General features: G+C 39.1%; 1 protein-coding gene across 1 annotated transcript; it reads left to right on the plus strand.

Annotated features, from left to right (window-relative positions):
- Positions 1 to 20,631: 20,631 nt before the first annotated feature.
- Positions 20,632 to 21,223, plus strand: N7458_007273 (uncharacterized protein; the record flags this gene model as incomplete). The annotated part of the gene is made up of 4 exons (XM_056910655.1): positions 20,632 to 20,672; positions 20,803 to 20,822; positions 20,853 to 20,983; positions 21,149 to 21,223. The coding sequence occupies 4 exons, from the start codon at positions 20,632 to 20,634 to the stop codon at positions 21,221 to 21,223; spliced, it is 267 nt and encodes an 88-aa protein (XP_056763481.1).
- Between the last annotated feature and the right edge of the window lie 494 nt (positions 21,224 to 21,717).

Genomic DNA, 21,717 nt, shown 5'->3' on the forward strand with positions numbered 1-21,717 from the left:
GGCGACGCCCACGATTTAGCGTCCGTGGTGCGGTAGGCCTATAAGCACTTCTAGTTAGAGAACCTAGACCCCGAGGACGGCCTCTAATATGAATAGCCCTATCCCGAGGAAGTTCGGGTAGAGATTAACGATTCACTAGTAGATCTCTACCGAGCCTTCGATAATACGGAGCTAGCTTATCGGAAGGAGCACTAGCTAACTAGGACCAAGACGGAGAATAAGGTAGATTAAAAATAGGTATAGGTTTCGATATAGTTTAACTAGGGTTTTAGTAGAAACACGCCCCCGCGTATAACGCTGTTCTTGTATCCCGTCGTTCCGAGCTAGTTAACATCGTTCTCCCTAGTCCTTACGCCCTACCTAGCGATTAGCAAGATTTCCGCTCTAAGAAACTTGTGAGCAAGCGATGCTGTGCAGGTTGGTAAAGAGGAAGATAAATTAAAGATGATTAAATAAGATCGATTGATCTTTCTTCCTCTTGATTGAATAGGAAGGATAAGTTCAATTCGGCTTAGAATTATCAAGATGAGAGAAAAGTAAAGTAGGACTGAAGCTTGGTTGATTGTATTGAATCTTGCTTGTATGTTGTCAACATAATTATTATCTTGGTAGAGAAAGCAGGGCATATTTATAATCAACTTGTCTCTTGCATGTGATCGTTCTAGATGATGCATGATGATCTCATGCAGACAGATCTAGATACATAGTGATCTCATGCAGTAGCTGTTTGATCGGTGGTTACTTGATTGTACGATGTCATTGACTGTAGTGATGATGTAGATCGTGTCATTGACCGTAGTGATGATGTAGATCGTATACTGTTGTATACGTCTTACTTGATGTCATTGACCGTAGTGTTGATAGTATAGCATAAAGCTTATAGAGATTTAGCCATCTTGTATAGGCCTTATGAATCCTGTATGGCGGTTTAGGCATCTTGCCCTATATCTCACAAAACTACTACGCTTGTTGCCTAGGGATAACGGTTTTGTTAGATAGACCTAAGCGAAGCTAGCCTTTGTCGATAGTATTTCGGTGGCGATTCGTGACGCTCAGGATAGCTTTATCCTGAATAATATTAACCACCCTACGAATAGTAACGCCGCGGCCGGTATTCCTGCGGTTCTAGACCCGGTTAACTTCCCGTCGGCCCTCCTGCTCGAGATGCTGATAGAGGACTTCCCCTTCGTCCCGGAGGAGCTGTGATAGGGTTGACTTTTCACCCTGGTCGAACGGAGGTTTCGAGAGGCCTTCGTCATGGTTTCGTTAGCGATTCGCTAGTTTTCCTACAATCTTTCACGAAGGGCTTCAAGTTTTTTAATTCGTGCGGATACTGCTAGGACCTCTCCGAAAGCCGTTTCGCCCTCGAAACGGTGTTAGAAGGATAGTAAGTAGCCTAGTAAGGCCTAGAAAGGAGATAGTTTAGTGGTTATATTAACTATATTATTATATACGAATTCGGCTGACTGTAATAGATTTGCCTATATTAATTAGTTATCGGAAATAAAGCAGCGAAGGTAATATTCTAAGGTTTAATTAATACGTTCTATTTAGCTATCGGTCTAGGGGTAAAACGCAGTCGAAAGCCTAAGGCATACTTTAGAGATATAATAAAGGCTTGACTAGAATTTGCTCGTGAATACAGGACTACGATCTAAAACGATACCCTCGGGTAGTCTAAAGCGTAGTTCGACTTAATTATAGAATAGCTCGGTAAGTTCTATAGCTATAATCGTTATAGAAACGGGGAAGAATAGCGACTATTTTGTGAACCTATCGATGATAATAAGAATCGAGTCTACTTCCTTGTCTTAGTAGATTATTAGTAGTAACCCGGTAATAAAATCTATTAAGAGTTCTATAAAAGGACGCGAAGGGATTAGTAAGGACTACAATTCTCTATATAGCTTATATCTCTTTGCTATAACGCCTTAGTAGATCTAATAATCCTATACGTATTCGGTAATGTCTCGGTAGAGATTCGGCTAGTAATATTTCCTTTTTATTAGTTTAAGTATTTAGGAACGACTAAAATAGCTTATAAGGGGGTTATTATAATAAATACTTAATAATTTAGTTCTTAGGTTGCTTCCTGTAGGAATATATAAGCGTTCTTTAAATTTTAAAAGGCCCTCTAGACTTAGACTCTAGCCCTTAAATCTAGGGTTCGCCTACTCTATAGTAGTCTTTCGGCGCTAGTTCTCTAGGTCTTCTCCTTAAAGTTACCTAATAATCTCCTTAAGATCCTTAATCGTCTCCTCTAAGTAGGCCTACTCGGAGGTATAGGTAGGCTATACCTATACTTTAGGAAGGCGGTAACTTTAGCTAAGCTCTTCCTAGTTAGCTTCTCCGGCTAATATATCACTATCTTTATCTTCCTTGAAGAATAGTATTTACGAGGTAAGCTCTCTTATAGTTAGCGACTAGACCTTAGTAGTACGGTAATTAGTCGTCTATAGTTCGCTAGCTATTTAGCGGCTTAACGGCGAAATTAGGTTAACCTCTAGGTTACTCGGTAGCTATCGCCGAGAGGGTCTATCCGCGGGATTCTTTATCCTAGCGCGATATTTTATTATAAATTTAAAAGGTATAAGGGATAAATACTATCTTACTTACCTACTATTAAGCTTTAGCTACTTTATAAACGTTTGTAAATTTAAATAGTCTAAGAATACCTTAATCGGGTATATACTACCCTCTAGGTAGTATTGCTAGTATTTAAACAAGTATATAATAGTAAATAGTTCCTAATCCGGTATCCTATATAGGATCTCCGTACTAGAGAACTTTCGCGACTAGTATACTACTAGGTACTATATATCCTTATCGTCTAGTTAGGAAAGAATCCCTGCTATTACGCTATTAGATATATTAGTCTCTAGACGAATTAGTCTAGATAGGTTAAAGTATCTTAATAGAGGCACTGATTAGAAGGTAAGGATTAGGTAGCGAAACGCGAGCCTTTTATAGGGGGTTAGGTTAACCTGACCTAGCTTACGCCCGTTCTTACTTCTCTTTAGGAGCCCTATAAGAGGTAGTATAATCCGGGAGTAATTCCGGATAAATCTACGATAAAAATTATAGAATCCTAGGAATACTTAGATATCCCGGTATATCTTAGGGATCTCCTACGAAGCGATATCGGAAACCCGCTAAGGGTCTATCGAAACGCCCTTCGGGGAGATCACGAAACTAAGGAATTTAATCTAGTCTTAGTAGAACAAGCACTTACTTTGTTTTACGTATAAACTAGCTTTTTATAGTCGGCGAAGTACCTAAAGAAGGTGATCTGTATAGGAGTCTCGGTCTATTAAAAAGACTAAGATATCGTTAAGATACGCTATCGTAAAGACGTCGAGTACGTTATAGAGCGTTATATATATATAATTCTAAAAGGTAGTAGGTATATTAGTTAGGCCGAAAGGTATAACCGTGTATTCGAAGTATCCGTAACACGTTCGAAAGGCTATTTTCTACTTATCTCCTTCCTTGATACGAATTCGGTAGTACGTATCTTAGATATCGATTTTGCTAAAGATCTTAGCTCCTAATAGATAGTCTAAAATCTCCGAAATAAGAGGTAAAGGGTACCGATTCTTCACCGAAACCTTATTAAGTCCCCGGTAGTTAATATAGAGGTATAGGCTTCTATTAGATTTCGGTATAAAGAGGATTAGAGCGCCTGCTAGGCTCTTAGACTCGCGGATACGGCTATTCTTGATATTTTCGTTGAGGTATCGGCGGAGTTTAGTAAGTTCTTTCTAGGAGAGAGGATAGATAGGTCCGTAGGGTACCTTTATACCTAGAAGTCGGTCGATTACGTAGTCGTGGTTGCTTAAGGATAGTAAGATATCGTTTTTCTAGGAGGCGAAGGTATTATAAACCTCCGTAAGTTTAGGTAGTAGTTAGTTAAGATCCGGCGTATCTTTAGTAGTGTCTCTATTAATAGGTAACTATACTTCTTTAGGTAGGCGTACTATAGCGAAGACGCGTGCAAGATTACGGGCCTATTTCGCGAATTTCTTCGTAGGTAAGATTTCTATAGAGGGTATACTAAACTACTAAAGACCGCTTCGTCCGGAGATATATATATCGTGGTCGTAAAGAGTTATTATAGAGAGGAGTACTAGGCTCCCGTATAGCTAGAGATCTCGGTCTATTGCTATATAAGAGCGGGTAAATCGGCGTATAATCTCCCGCGAATTAGTAACTATTAGTAGGATACTCTAAACTCCGTATATCGGTATAGATCGTCGGTTTATAGCGTGAATAATAGGTTCGGTGAGTCTTGCTCGTTAAAACTTATAGGTCTTAACAAATTCGAAGCTAATAAGGTTAACCTCGGCTCTACTATCGAGATCCGCGTAGGTTTCGATATCGTTTTATATAGTAATCGGTATATAAAATCGAGTTCGTGTCTCTACTATAGGGAGAGATAGAGGCGTAGGGGTTAATCCGTCTTGCTGTCGTTTCCCTATTTAGCGCTTTATATAGTGGTAGGTTTCTTGCTTAGGCGCTTTAGGTAGGTATTAGCGTAGTAATCTAGGCTATTGTATATATAGCAGAGATTTCGCTTCCGAGCGCCTTCGGTGGCGTTTCGGTAGTCCTTCGCCGAGGGTTCTTAGGCCGTTTTATTATCGTAGTTGTTGTTTTAGTAGCTCCTTTAGTAGCTATCTCCTCGGTTGCCTTCTTAGTAGCCTCCGCGGTAGCCGCCTCTATAGCGTTCTCTATAGCTACCTCTTCGAGGGTAAGGAGAACTTCCTAATCTATCTATTAGTTTCTAGGAGGATCCTTTATTATTCTTTCGTGGGTATTCCGGCGATCTTTCGCTATATTTTCGCTTCCGGTTCTCCTCTATTTTATAAAGATCCTAAAAGTAGTAAGCGATATCGATTATCTCCTTACGGTTCTCTAGTAACTTGATTAAATAGCGTCGGATATCGGTTTAGAGCGGATATTAGAGCTTTACGAAGTAGGATAAAGCTCTCTCTTTCTTAGCTACCCGTAGGAAATATTGCTTAAGTGTATCGAGGCGTGTATAGAACTCGCGAGGATCTTCGTCCTTGTATTAGTAGGTTCTCTCGAGCTATCCTATTACGTCGGATTCGAGACTAGCTATATTCTTGATAAGGGTTAGGGTCTAGTCCTTGAAATAAAACTAGTCTTCCTTGTGGTTTCGCGAGGTAGTCGATTCCTTTTCGTCGGTATATCGGTACTATCTCTACCGATAAGTTAGGTTTTGTCGGTATATGTGGGGCCTTAGGCCCAGATTGCTATTTTGAATTCTGCCTGCTTACTAAGCAATCTCCCCTATTTTACCGCGGAGGAACACTATCTTGTATCCTCTTTTTAATACACCTTTTCTGTACCTTTACTGCTATGAAACATCATCATGTTTACCCCGCCTGATATATCAGATTGATCCTTAACGATCGTATTAATATTGCCTATCCAGGCAGGAGACTACGTAACACTCCAAAATAACCTCGAATGTTCTTGATTTCCTTATATAATATTTGCTATGTATCCTATGTTATAAATTGTACCCTGATTCCTAGTTAGAATAAACAAGTTTAACATCTCTTTTATCTTAGGAAGAATTACCTAGCATAGTAGACTATCTGAATCAACCTTCTACTACTTGATTCTTCTATCTAACTAGCCGATCGTGTTCTATCTTGATTCGTCTCTCTTCTATAATCGTGGCACTAAGATTAGTGTGCACGAACGATTTCTTCTACGGTTTTATGCACTAGACGCATTTCTAATAGTTATAAGCCCGAGCCTCTGCTAAGGACTCTATCTTTTACTTTCGTCTTATCTATCCCTTACTTTCGTCTTAAGTGATAGATTTATCCGATCTACGAGCTACCTAGCTCAATTATCCTCTAAAATACTAGGTATATTAGGTTCCGTGGATATAGCTATTAAAGATTATGTACTAGCTAATAGTGTATAGAAATATATTAATCAAGACCTGCCTACTCCTGCTATACTACTACAGGAACTAACTAAGCCGTATCTATCTAATATAATCAAGAAACCTACGAATATATTTATATCTAACCCTCCTAAGCTAATTAGACTTATTAATCTTACCTCCGACTAATTAGCTATCTATCAAATCTTGCTTAGCGAATATAAGTTAGCTAGATCTGATTATCTATGCTATATACGATCTATCGAGATCTTGAAGTAAGGAATTCGATTCTCTCTTACGCTAGAAGGGAGATAGATTATTAATAGCCTAATAGTATACGAAGCGATTACTAAGCTACGCGCTACCTTCGCTCTATTAGACTAATCTAAGAACCGCTAAATCCTACGCGACTAGGATACGATTAAACGCTAAATACCGCTATCTAAATCGTCTTATCTTGCTATATAGGGCTAGAAATAGGTGATTAGCTAATTAGAAGGCGAGAAAGCCGGAATTGCCTACTTTTAAGACCTGCTATCTCTAGTATACGATTTCCTAGAGACGATTTAACCTAGCGATTAAGGCTTCTATACCTTCTAGTATAATACGATCCTCTAGGGCCTAAAGAGGCCTATCCTAACCGAACTAGTTAATCAGTTTGTTAACTAATACTAACTAATTATACCTAGTAGACGACTAATTACTTATCTAACCTATTAAGGACGAGAACCTGACGATAATTAGCTAATTAAATCTAGCCGAAAGAGGAATTATCCTTATAGAGGGCCTCCTAGCTATAGTAACCACGATTTCGATAAGTGCCTATACGTTAATCCGCTAGTTAGACTAAAGGGTTAGTCGCTAGACTAGCGAATTACAAAGAACTTTAATCTTCGATACGAATCTTTACCTCCCTTCAAGCAATCGTACGAAGAAGCTATTAGGAAACATTAATTAGACTAAGTAGACTAGCTAGATATTAACAATTCTAGCTAATTAGATCGAAAGTGAGACGTATTTTCCGCCTTTATACTAAAGGAGGAAGCTAATAATCTCTTTCAAGAAGATAGTAGGACAGCTATAAGTATAATTAGGATCTCCGCTAAGCGAAATAACGCCTGGTATTATAATACTAGAGCCTCTATTTATATCACGAATAACAGATCTCTACTACAAAACTATAGGTCTTCTATATCCTTAGTTATAGTTAGAAATACCGAGACTACTATCCTTGGTTTCGGAGAGCTTAAAGTTATGCTAACTAAATCTCTTAATAGTACTACCTTTCCCTTAAAACAAGTTACCTATTGCCCTAGATTCTATATCAACTATCGGCATATATGGCCTATAGGCTAGATATATATCTTGAATCCTGCCTGCTTACTAAGCATTCCTATCTTGCTTACTGCTAGAAAAACCCAATCTTGTTTACCCCTAGATTCTGATCCTAGATTCTGATCTTTAACAATCGTGTTAATATTACCCGACTAGGCAAAGGAATGTTTAATACTCTAAAATGACCTCGAATGTTCTTGATTTCCTTATATGATATTTGCTATGTTCCTCAAGTTATAAATTGCACTCTGTTTCCTAGTTAGAATAAACAAGTTTAACATCCTTTTTATCTTAGGAAGAATCACCGGATATAGTAGACTATCTAAATCAACCTTCCACTACTTAATTCTTCTGTTTGATCAGTCGATTATGATCTATCCTGATTCGTCTCTCTTCTATAATCGTAGCACTAAGATTAGTACGCACGAACGATTTCTACTAAAGTTTTATGCACTATACGCAATTCTAATAGTTATAAGCCCGAGCCTCTGCTAAGGCCTCTTACTTTCGTCTTATCTATCTATCACTTTCGCCTTAGTGATAGATTTATCCGATCTACGAGCTACCTAGCTTAATTATCCTCTGAAATACTACGCGTATTAGATCCCGTGGATTATAGCTATCAAAGATTATATACTAGCAAATAGTATATAGAAATATGTTAATCTAGACCTGCCTATTCCTGCTATACCGATATAGGAACTAACTAAGCCGTATCTATCTAATATAATCAAGAAACCTACGAACACGTTTATATCTAATCTTCCTAATAAGCAAATCAGACTTATTAATCTTACCTCTAACTAATTAGCTATCTATCGAATCTTACTTAGCGAATATAAGTCAGCTAGATCTAACTATCTACGATATATACGATCTATCGAGATCCTTAAGCAAGGAATTCGATCCTCCCTTACGCTAGAAGGAAGATAGATTATTAATAGGCTAACAGTACGCGAAGCAATTACTAAGCTACGTACTATATTTGCTCTATTAGACTAATTAAAGAACCGCTAAACCCTACGCGACTAGGATACGATTAAACGACAAATACCGCTATCTAAATCGTCTTATCTTGCTATATAGAGCTAGAAATAGCTAATTAGCTAATTAGAAGGCGAGAAAGCCGGAATTGCCTACTTCTAAGACCTACTATCTCTAGTATACGATTTCCTAGAGACGATTCAACATAGCAATCAAGGCTTCTATACCTTCTAGTATAACACGATAATTTAGGGCCTAAGGAGACCTACCCTAACCGAACTAGTTAATTAGTTTATTAACTAATACCGACTAATCGTCTTGCCTAGCAGACGACTAATTACCTATCTAACCTATTAGGGACAAGAACCTAATAATAAACCTACTTATCTAACCTATCAGGGACGAAAACCTAATAAAGATCGACTAATTAAACCTAGCCGAAAGGGGATTTACCCTTATAAAGGACCTCCTAGCTATAGCAACCACGATTTCGATAAGTGCCTATATATTAATCCGCTAATCAGACTAAAGGGTTAGCTACTAGACTAGAGAGCTATAAAGAACTTCTAATTCCGATACGAATCGTCGTCTCCGTTTAAACGATAATATAAAAAGGCTATTAGAGAACACTAATTAAACAAATTAGATTAGCTAGATATTATTAATTCTAGCTAATTAGATTAGGCTAGAAAGCGAGATACCTTTTTAGCCTTTATTCCGAAGAATAAAGTCAAAAACCTCTTTTAAGAAGAAAATAGGGCAGCTATAAGCACAATTAGGATCCCTACTAAGCAGAGTGATTCCTAGTACTATAATACTAGAGCATTAGTTTATATCACGAATAATAGATCTCTACTACAAAACTATAGGCCGTTCGTGTCCTTAGTTATAGTTAGAAATACTAAAACTACTATCCTCGGCTATAGAGAACTCGAAATTATGCTAACTAAATCTCTTAACGGAGCCACTTTTCCCTTAAGACAAGTTGCCTATTACCCTAGATTCTATATTAACCTTGTTTTAGCCGAACGAGCAGCTAATATAGGAATCTATATTAATAGGAGAAATTACCTACTAGAAGAGGAAGACGGAACGCCTATCTACCAATTAAATCCGAAATTAGGTATCTATCTAATTAAATAGAACGAATTAACGGATACTAGCTATCCTACTACTAACTATATCTCTTATCCCTTACTAAACTCTCACTTTCCCCTTACTACTATATTACAAGATTATATAAACCCTCTTGCTAATCAAATTAGCAAGATTGCCTTAGTATTAGATACCAAGAAATAGCTAGAAGGAACGATTAATTAGTAGTACCGACGACTAGGCTATATTAGCAAAGACGTGCTATCTCGCCTACCTAACTACGTATCTAGTATCACGATTAAGGATATATCTTCGCTAATTAGCTATTATGAAATATATAAACTAGCTAATTCGCCGCGTTAAATCTCTAGATTGCCTATATAGTATAATCGACTGTTCGAATCGCTATACTAGGATCTTATTCACTTCGAGCTATTATTAGCTAAAACCTCCTACCTATTATATTCGGTCGATCCTATCACGAAATATTAAATTATAGAAGATCTTTCTTCTAAGACCGAATTATCTTAATCTCTATCGAAATAGATCGATTTTATCTAAAATTAATTCGATCTACGCGTTCTTATAGTATACACTGATATGATCCTGACGGCCACGTGTGGCCTGATTACATCATCCGTACGGCCCGGGCACCTAGAATTCTGCCGGTATCTACCGGATTATACTCATTTAGACCCATTTCCTTACGAATATAACAAAACATGCTCTACCAAGATTACACTGATAACGAAAGAGCCCTCTCCGAATTCTTCGATTAATCTTCTAGAATTAATCTAGAAACTATACCGCTCTATCAACCTAATCAAAACGGCTACGCTAAGTAATACGGTATATTAATATTAAAGATAGCTAGGTAGATAACGATCGATTTAGGCCTACTAAGCTATCTTTAGCCTAAGGTAGCGAAGATAGCTATCTATATCTAAAATCGATTACCTTATCAATCGATTAGCTAGCAATCTCTGTATAAAGCCCTTGCTACCTACCTTAGTAATAAAGTACTATATTAGCTATAAATAAAGCCTAATCTATCGAATATACGAATCTTTAGATATAAAGCTTACATACGAATCAATAAGCTACTAAGATTAGCTAAGCTAGCGCCCCGCGCTACTATTAGCTATCTAGTAGGCTACAAAGCCTATAATATCTAGCGTATCTAGATTCCGACTAAACGTCGTATTATTCGCGTACGAGACGTTTAATTCAATAAGCAGGAATTCTATAATCCCTCGCTAACTAATTAGAAGATCCGGATATACGATAATATAGATCCTAAGTAGCTAATCGCTGTTCTTGATAACGAAGAAACCACACGAATTATTAACGATATCGATATACTAATTCCTGCTAACTAATTAGCTAATACGCCGGTATAGTAAGATCTCGGGGGTAGAAGTACTACTACGGCTAATTTCGATTATACTATATCTTAAATTTAGCTTACTTCGGACTAAGATCCTTCTAATCTAGACGAAATCCTTAGAGACTAACTAATTATACTACTACTTAATATAAAATCAGACGGATCTATATTAGATCTAGAACAATCCTACTAATTAGATTAGCTATTAGATTAGCTATTCGTCTTAATTAATAATACAAACTTTAATCCCTCCGGCTACGAACCTCTTTCTTTAACGACTAAGCGCCCTCGATCTAATTCTAATACTAGCCGAGACTAAGATAAGATAAAACGACCTTATTTTAGCCTTACTACGTTTATATAAGCCTTCTTATCTAATTAGATTAAGCAGCTAAAAATCTTGATCTTATTAATCCCTCCTATACCTTCCGGCTATAATTAATTAGCCAGTCACCTATTCGAAGGTTAATTCCGATAGGTTATATAAGTTAAATTTAATAAACTCCTTGATATATATATATTTAAACTAATTAGTACAAACTACGTTAGATATACCTACTAATCAAATTACAAGGATCTCGACTAATCAAATTGCCCTCGATACTAATTTATTCGAATACGATAGGTTTTTACCTACAAATTAGACGAATCAGGCTATTTAACTAGATTTAAAGCCCGCCTATACGTACGCGGAGATACGCAAATCCCCGATAATTAAGATACACGTACTAGTACCCTTACTACTAGAACCTTCCGTACGCTAATAGCGATTATTACTCGATTTAATCTTAAAACCTTTTAGATAGATATAGTCAACGCTTTCCTGAATAGTACGCTTAAAGAGGAAGTTTATTACTAATACCCTCTAGGAATAGGACGAAAATTAATAGTTCTTCGCCTATACAAAGTAGTATATAGCCTACGAATCGCTAGCAAGAGATAGGAAGATAATATCAAAGAGCTACTTCTCTTACTCGGATTTCGACTATATCCTAATAATCTAGCCCTCTATACTAATAATCGTATAGTTATTATAGTATTCGTTAACGATTTTCTAGCTACCTACTATAAAACTAAGAGCTTGTACGCTTACTAGATAAAAGACCTACTCTTATAGTAGTTTAAGATAAAGGTTTATAGCAAACTAACTCAATTTATCGGAGTTCGCGTTATTAGAGATCGTTAGAAACGAAAGACCTAGCTTAGTTAAGCAGCTTATATTAAAAAGATCGCTGCTAGATTTAATCTTCTTAATAAAAAGCCTCTAAAAATACTACTCTTAACTAATCACGATATTAATCTAGTCTTATCTGATCTAATTAATCCAAAAACAGTCAAATTGTATTAACAGAAGTACAGATTAACCCTTTTCCCTATAGTCTAGACGAGGCTAGATACTATATTCGCTAATTAACTACTAGCAAAATCGCTTACTTACTATAATAAGAAGTATCTAATAGTAGCTAATCACCTAATTTCTTACCTATACGGGACGAAAGATCTAGTAATTTACTACGATAGTAGCCGATTAGATAATTAGATCTTTACTACTTTATTAGATATAAGCTTTACTAATAATCCTAATAGAAAGAGCTCTAAAGGATTTATCTTTTGCCTATTCGGTAGACTAATTAAATAGAAATCTCGAAAACAAAAGACGGTTACTACGTCAACGACCGAAGCCGAATTACTCGCAATTAGCTATATAGCTAAACAGCTATATTAGATTAAACGCCTTTTCTCCTTATCTAATTCGATATTAACTAACTAGAAACGTTAAATTACGATAATAAACAGACCGTCGACCTATTAAATCGCGAGAAATCAGTATTTCAGACAAAACTTCGCCACGTAGATATCTACCAACTTTAGATTCGGCAAGAAGTTCAGGCTAAGCGGCTAATAGTCTAATAGGTCAAAACAACCGAAATACTAGCTAATAGACTCATAAAACGCCTACCTAGCGAAAAACACCACGCTTTTGTTAAGCAGCTACACATAGAAGTATCCCTATTATATTAGATAATTACCTACTTTTCCTTTCGTCTTATTTAGCTCTTACTTTACTCTTACCTATCATCTTATATCGAGAGCTAAGGAGGTGTATCGGTATATATAGCCTATAGGCTAGATATATATCTTGAATCCTGCCTACTTACTAAGCATTCCTATCTTGCTTACCGCTAGAAAAACCTAATCTTGTTTACCCCTAGATTCTAATCCTAGATTCTGATCTTTAACGATCGTGTCAACATTGCCCGACTAGGCAAAGGAATATTCAACACTCTAAAATGACCTTAAATATTCTTGATTTCCTTATATGATATTTGCTATATTCCTCAAGTTATAAATTGCACTCTGTTTCCTAGTTAGAATGAACAAGTTTAACATCCTTTTTATCTCAGGAAGAATCACCGGACATAGTAGACCATCTGAATCAACCTTCCACTACTTGATTCTTCTGTCTAATCAGCCGATCGTGTTCTATCTTGATTCGTCTCTCTTCCATAATCGTGGCACTAAGATTAGTGTGCACGAACGATTTCTTCTACGGTTTTATGCACCAGACGCATTTCTAACAGGTTTATATAGCAAATAGCTCTAAGAATCTTAGTACGGTCGTCGTAGTATCGCTTTAGTACGCCCTCGAATATCTATTGCAGATCGAGGAGCTACTCCTAACGTTTCTAGAGTGTATAGTCGAGTGTGAAAATAGGTAGATTTCTAAGCTTGATCTCCTAGTCCTTTCCTAACGAGGAGCGGGATTCCTAGTAGGGGTTCGGCAGGAAATCGTTTAGGTTTCGTCCTATAATCTTAGATCTTAGGCGTTCGGCTTGATCCTGCAGGTCCTTTAGGCGTTACAGCTTTTCGATAGTAGCTTAGGTAGCTGCAAGGTTTAGGTCGAGATCCGACGTAGTCGTCTAGCTGGCATAGAGGGTTTCGGACTCTATAGCTGTTGGTTCGTCAACGATACGGGAGGGGTTCGGTGCCTCTTCTATAGAGGGGTGTTGAGCGAGTTCTTGGTGCTATCTCTCCTAGGTAGCTAAAGAAGAAGAAACAGAATTGTAAAGATATGGTCTACTTGCAGGGTAGAAAGCCTGTTAACTAGGTAGGAGAGCAAAGCACTAAGTCAAATTATAACAGAGACTGTTTCTTAGGGGGCCCCTTTGCCCCGTTTTCTGCTGGGCCTTATATACAGTAAGCCCCTCTTTCGAAGGAGGGGTAGACATGCAGGGAAACGGATGACTATCCTCCGTGGGAACAGCGGGGAAAGGGTGATAATAGATCACCGAACCAATATATCATGGTTGGTGATCCTTGGAGGCCTGAAGCCTAAGGCCTCAACATAGGAATAGCCTCATGGTGCAAAATATCATAACAGATATAACCATATCGATAAATTCGATTTCTTACAGGACTACTACCGCGCACGGCTAGAAGCATTCTAATTAGCCACTATCCAAAACAGCTTCGCAGCTACTAGCCTAGTACTAGTTAATACAGAAAGAGTGCTTAATAAGCTTAATATCTCTCTACGATCTCCGTCACTACTAAGCAGCCGGCCAAGCAGCAGATCTAGCGAATTCGTACCAGAAACTCCTAAGACCGTGGCTCAGCTACACAAGTAATCTACTATATCGGCGGTCAAAAAGCCCTCCAAGCCTATTGAAATTAGTGGTAGATCGGATTATCAAGGGCCACTACCTATCGCTGCATACTCTCGTATTGCTTGCGCAGGATAATGCGAATTTACGCATGGCTAATAAGAAGATCGTCAAGAAGCGCGGTCGGTCAACTAAGCACATACCCTGCGAAGAGGGTTTGACCATTGAAGAGGCCCTACAGCTAGCTGCACAGCTAGATTTGCTAGTAGAAGAAGATGTGGTGGAATCGCATGCGGAGGTCGAATTGCCTAGTCAGCCAACCAGGCCAGCAGCAAGGGCTTCGCCTAGGTGTAGTGGGTGTAGGGAGCTTGGCCATAGTATCAATCATTGTAAGAATCGCTAGCAGTAGAAAATTCAATGCGTTTTGCTGGAGATAATCGATTTTGAAATGTTCGCATGGGAGGTGGTGATCCGTTCGGTCGGGTGATCCGTTCGGCCGTGGATTACGTTATGATTTTTTACTAACGTAGTTAGTTTTAGTTACTGAATTAGGTAAGGACTCCCTGACAGAGAAGATTAACTAAGAAATCGTCACGAGCTTCGGGTGTTCAGACTCAGAGGGAAATGAAGTGCCAAGAGATTGCCCTGCGAAGCTTTTATTACTGAATACTGAATAGATTCATCTTATAATTTGAGAATCATTCGCGGGTGGGCCACCCGTTATGAGGAAGGGCTCAAATTTCAGTATCATTACAGCCGGTCAAGTGACCGATGACTAAGGTGGGCGGTAACAGAGGGTTTTATGTTTAATCACTAGTCTTGGGATTCTTTCCCCTTTATCTTATCCCCGAATGGAAGAAGTTCCCCACCAAGTTGTTCCTTTCATCAAGGCTCGTATCCGAGTAATATCTTGTTACCTTACGTTACACATTCAACGAGTGGCTTAACGCTACACCGTCCTGATTAGGTTTAGACGTTGTGTATTCTGGAGATCCGCTGTGCGACAAGGTTTGGACAAGCAAAGATAAGCAAGAGGCGGGATCAAAGAATGGACCCTTTCGGCAAATTATTATTACACAATGTCGGCGGTTTGAAAGGATTTAGTTTCTTGGCATTTCAAGGCTGCGCCTCCCGTGACGGGAAGGTGTTTAGACTGTGAAGGGAGCATCCGTGCTGACTGGCGGTTAGGGGGGGGTTTGCTGTAGCCCGTGGTACCTTGTCCCCTTTTCAATTATAAATAATAAAAGACACTCGAGAGTCGAGAGAGGCAGGGGAAAGTTGGCCCCGTGCCGTAACCCGAGTTCGGTACATGAATCATTGTTGAGCTTGTAGATAAATCACACTCTAGGTAACTAGTTAGTTAGTTAGTTACTAGTACAGTGTCACAGCAAAAGTATTTGGAACACCCCCAGCCCCACTTCACTGACCGCCTACAGTAGATTTTTACCGCCTACCAAAAGCACGTAGTAGGAGACCATAGAAAGTTTCCCACAACGTAATATTACTTCAATTACTTATTCATTACGTACCTACGTATCCTATGCTCTACTAGGGACTACTAGCTGATTATTTGGTTGTATTTATTAAAACAAAGATTATTGGCTGATGTTTTGCGATAGGCAAAATATTATATAATCAGGTATAGGGCTTGTGTTCTAAATACTTTTGCTGTGTTACTGTAAGATCTTGCACGTAGGGTCTAAAAACGATAAGGAGGGTACGTATAAGGGTTACTATGTAGTAGTAGGGTTTTGAGAGACAAAAGCTCTACTAACGAGCGAGGGTTAACTACCCGGTGGACGAACTACTTACTATTCACTATTCTAATTTCCTATATCTAAGGACCAGCAGTATCGTACGGAGTACGGACCCGATATTAGTAGTATTTACTATATTTATATAACCTTATCCGCTCGATGTCGATCCCTGGAATTATTATTAACATTTTTGCCCTTCCTACTCACCGCGAAAACCCTCTAATCAACGATCTACTTCTCTATCCGTCTCTCCCCTTCACAACTATTGTACCCGAGAAACACTGATTTCTCCTATCGACCTGACTATACTACATACATAATATTTCGATATTGTAACTACGGGGAGCAGCTACTATAGTTGAGGTAACAGCTACCCGAAGCATAGTACGCGCTAGTCGATCTACTTTTCGATCTTGTTAGCCTACCATGTTTCGATACGTATCGTTAGACGTATAGATCTCAGGGCTAAGTCTTACTAGTGCCCATACTAGCTGCAGCAATCGCCGAACTAAGATCCGAGGCAGGTGTAGCCACTATTACTAGCGCCGCAGAGTCTATTAGGCGAAACGTTAGAACCCGACGTTGCCGACGGTATCGCACTAGTCGAGGAAGATGTCGACGCTACGGTGCTAGAACCGGAGGTAGAGCAGTCACTATAGTTCGGATCACAATTACTACCACAGTAATCGCTTGTTAAGCTACTAAGACGGGAGAAAGCGTAATTAGTCAGTCATAAGAGAGGGTTAAAGAGTAGGTAGAGTAAGTAGAAAAAGGAGCTAAGTTACCAATCGCTGTAAATACTACAGTAGTTCCTAAATATCGAGCCCGCGCAGGTCTATCCGTTATTAGCCGAGCCACAGAGGCTATTTAGCGAGACCCTACCTATCAAAGTCGACGTTGCCGTAGATATTAAGGAAGCCGTAGGACTCGGGGTAGGGGTTGCCCCTATAGAAGCGGAATTTAAGGTAGACCTAGATAGGGAACCTGTGCTTAGAACGATACTCGTATTAAATACAGATATCGGTAAGTTTTCCGGATCGACGAGACACACGCGCTAGTACTTAGAGAACTAATCAGTATCGTCGTATATATCGTCTGTCCACTCGGTCTCCGCCGTGATATTGTAATACGCTATTGCCTATGCACAAAGAGTGTAGTTCTAGGTAAGAGTCTAGGCCGTGTTGTTATAGGCCGATGTAGTAGTTATCAGAGGAGGAAACGAGTAAAAGAAGTAGCTATAAGGTCATTAGTATAAGGCGTAAATCTAAAGTCAAGATAAGAGAGGGTATATATACGTAGTAGTACGGTTTACTATTAAAGTTGCGTTAGGGTTAATAGTTAAAGCCAGGGTAGTGTAGGAACTTATACTACTGTTGTAGCCTAGATATAATTGAATACTTCCTACTAGTTACACACACTAAAAGGTCAGCACGATCTCTTCCATATATACTACTAAGAGACATATATAGCTATTACCAAGCTAAAGAGAGGAGCACGTTGCTCTAAGCTACGGGTTCAAGAAAAATCATCCTTAGAAATACCGAATGTCGAAGTAACGCTTTGGCAGGTATCATTAGATTAGATAGTATACTAATAGCCATAGTTAGTGTTAGATATAGTCACAGCATTAGTAGGGACAGGCCTAGGGGGAGGGGGGGGGGAGGGGGGGGGGGGTTAGTTATAAGAAACATCCCCCGTAATTAGTAGACTAAGGAGTTATTATACACAGCTGTTGTCGCTAGAAGAAGTGGGAAATTATCAGGAATAGAGGTAGTACTAGGGGGACTGTGAGAGTAAGCATCTTTCCACTACAAATAAAGGGAATTATCTATACAGAGAAACATACCTAATACAGAGATATTAACCAACCATAGTGTTCAGATTAGAGCACTAGTAGTTGATTATAGGGTTCCAGGACTGGAATATCGTTGTTGAAACCGAACGAGTAAGGTTCCCCGTTATCGAGGCACAGGAATCATTTACTCTAACCTAATATATCTAGTAGATACTCGGTAGACACAAGAGCTAGCTAGCAGTGAGGTACTTGCACGCACTATCTAACCCGTTCAATACCGCTAATACCAGAGTAGATATATTCTTCGCAGCAGAGATATTGACTTATATCTCATTACCCGTTGCCGTGTATATAGTTGTCTCTGGGTTAGTCGTGTTGCATCGAATATTGAAAGTAGGCGATAATAATACGGTTCCTGAAGTTAAGGTTGTCGTAGCTATATACGTGACCGAGTATAAAGCAGTCGCTAAGCAGCTCTGAATCCGACTCTCCACAGCAACCGGGTCTATAACCTCCTATCCCTATAGAGAGTTGACAACTATCGTCAAATAGTCCAAGAGACAAGCGCTGTAGAGCACGGTCTAGTCACTATTAGATACCGCGCTCTAAATTACTAGATTACAGAAATTGCCCGAGGGGTCTTCGATATATATCGCGGACTATTTCTAGAGCAGCTCCTGTCCTGCCGAGCTTGCCGGTTATACCGTGCTAGTAATATTGTACTAAGCTATAGCGCCATAGCTACTATTGATAGATGATATCTAGTTGTTCAGCGAGGTTATATAAGAGTCGTCGTAGATCATAGATAGCGCATCCGACGATTACGAGGTTACCCTAGTAATCGCGGTAGGCAAACTACGAAAGCAGGTCATATTGGAGGTAAGCGCTTGCTAACAAGCAGCAGATACGGTGGTGTTAACTAAGTCCGAGCTTTAGTAGATAGTCAAAGTACTATTGCTAATAGCGGCAGTAACCCCAAGAGCGTATAGAACTCCAAGTAGCTATAAGTTCTTCGGGCCTCCCATAACTACTTGTTAGTTTCTGTTAAGCTCGATAGTTATTAGTGGTAGATAGGCAAATATCCGACTAGGAATCTATAACTCTATTATATCTTTTCTCCGTACTAATAGTATTGTATGTACCGTTTATTTACTACATAACTTCACTTCGTCGTTGTGTTTCTTATTTCGCCCCCGCTTAACTAGCGATAGCTAGGCTGATACTAGCTTGTACTTTTAGTCATTTAATCCACTTTCGCTAGGAACGAAACTCTATTATAGAGTCGATTCACTTTCTCCTCGTATCGATCACTATCGAGTTAAGTTCTCTAAAGTACTTTCGTAGTGTTATCGCTCTTACTTTGCCTTTTGTGGAATACTTTAATCACGGATTCACTTGTGAATTGCTACTTATAAAGTTCAAAAATACCCTTCCTGAAACATCCTAACATCCTAGTATATTAATTTCCGTTTATATATTAGGATAGGGTTAAGTGAATAACCGGATATAACCGAACTTCTAAGTCTCTCGTCTACTAACCGGAGAGATTTGCCGACAGGTTACCCACTTCGTCTATACTTGTCCTTAGCTCTAGAATAAATTCTACACATAGCCTAGGCTCCTCGGGCATAATAAACCGTTCGTTATGTTTACTTTACTTATATTAGTAAGGTAGCAATAAGTATTACCAGAATTAGCCGGCTCTGGAGGGTTTTCCTCCTAGCCGTACTATTAGGTTCTGTTATTAAAGCGCAGACGATCTACTGCAACACAACTAGCCCCTACGTGAATAGAGCGTGTTGCTAATAGAAAGATAACTAAGGCGTGAGCCTACTTTTATTATATCCTAGAACCTTTATATCGCTTACTAAAATATCTAGATCTGTGGTTATAGGTTATTTTGTTAAACCGATTATGTTAGCAACTACGATACCACTGCCTAGTATAGAAAAGATGCTAAAGATCCCACCGTTAGCTGCCCGTTGAATATGAGTTGAGACCATAGTACCCTCTTTTAGGAGTGTTAACTGATATCTTAGGTTTGCTGCTCGTAATAGGGGTTCTACGGAACAGGAACTGACTTCTATGGTAACGGCTGTTAAGGCGACAACTGCGGAAATCCTACTATCCCCTCGTGCAGCTCTGATAATGTCCTTAATCGGGTTGTTAGATACTATAAGTCCTGGTCAAGCGGAAGACCCTGTAATACGTGGCGTCCAAGCGAAATGTCTGTTAGCGGATTGACATATATTAACTACGCGTTCGCAATATTTCGCCCAAATATCGGCGATAATAGCTCGTTTAATATATATTTCATAGACGATAGGACAAATAATATCGACTCGCTGATCGAAGAATTCATCGCCCTTAAGCAAAACAATCCTCAACTAAACTACTACATGTCGATCGGCGGCTGGGCTTTTAGTAACCCGGGAAACACGCAATTATACTAGTCTGATATAGCTTCCTCCTGGGATAAACGACGGGCTTTTGCTAAGACAGTTCTTCAAACCTTGCAACAGTATAGCTTTGACGGTGTTGATTTAGACTAGGAGTATCCCGCGGCGTCGGACCGAGGGGGTAAAGACGCGGATACTCTCAACTATGTTTTGCTAATTAACCAGTTGAGAGAGACATTTGATGCGTCTAGTCAAGCCTACGGGATTACCTTCACTATTCTAACTAGTTATTGGTATATGCAACATTTCGACATCCCCGCAATGCTTGACGGTGGCGCTAACTAGGCTAATCTAATGGCTTATAACCTACATAGTGTCTGGGATAGCAATGACCCGTTAGTCTTCCCTCGCTTATGATTTCTATTATGTATTCATATATCACTAACTTAGTATAGATATATCGGAAAGGTGATTAGCTCACACACTAACCTAACGGAAATCAAACAATTACTCGATCTGCTCTAGCGGGCTGGAGTGGACCCCTCGTAGGTCGTAATAGGTATAGGCTTCTATAGCCGTTCGTTTACCCTATCTAAACTCTCCTACACAGACCCTGGCTATCTATTTGCAGAAAGCGGCGTTACGGGACCTTGTTCTAATAGCTCTAGAATTCTATCTTACAAAGGTTTGTCACGTCCTGCTTAAGGTATATAAGTAATTTTCTATTTGTTGCTAACGAACACTAGAAATCACATAGATCGTTAATAAGTAGGGCTCTAAGCTTATCTAGAACGAAGAAGCAGCCGTCAACTATCTTATCTAGAACGGCGACTAATGGATCTTATTTGATAATGCGCAAACCTTTTAGTAGAAGGTTGATTACGCGAATTTAGTCTACCTAGGAGGCGTTATGATCTGGGTAGTTAATCAGGATACTTATAATTAGCAGGCTCTTTCTAGTCTTCTTAGATAGGCTGTTAATAGGAACGATCTTCTCGACGGCGGCGTGCTATCGGATTCCTAGAAGAAATCACTTATCTATAACCTGTTAGCATACACGGGTACTAAATATTATATCAGCGACTGCGTGGACGTGAACACTAGGTAATACAAAACAGGGTATAGTGTCCTAGACTATATTCACTCTGCGTCTAGTAACGGTAGTGCGCTTTAGAATCCCGATAGCAAGCAGTGTTACTCTAGTAGTGAGATAGACGGCAATACCTAGTATCGTATGATTTGCTGCCCGACTAATGCTATACCCGAGGGCTGCACTTAGGAGGGAGGAAATGAATTTAGCCTGTGTACTAGGACTAGTAGCACCTGTAGCGATAATAAGTATAAGCTAGTAGCAGACATATACAATAATCGGACTAGAATTATATAATACGTGATCAACTAGAGATCACTTTATTGTAATACTAACCGTCTGCTAAATCA

Source organism: Penicillium daleae, assembly GCF_028827525.1.
Source record: "Penicillium daleae strain IBT 16125 chromosome Unknown utg000007l_segment0_segment0, whole genome shotgun sequence".
Lineage (NCBI taxonomy): Eukaryota > Fungi > Ascomycota > Eurotiomycetes > Eurotiales > Aspergillaceae > Penicillium > Penicillium daleae.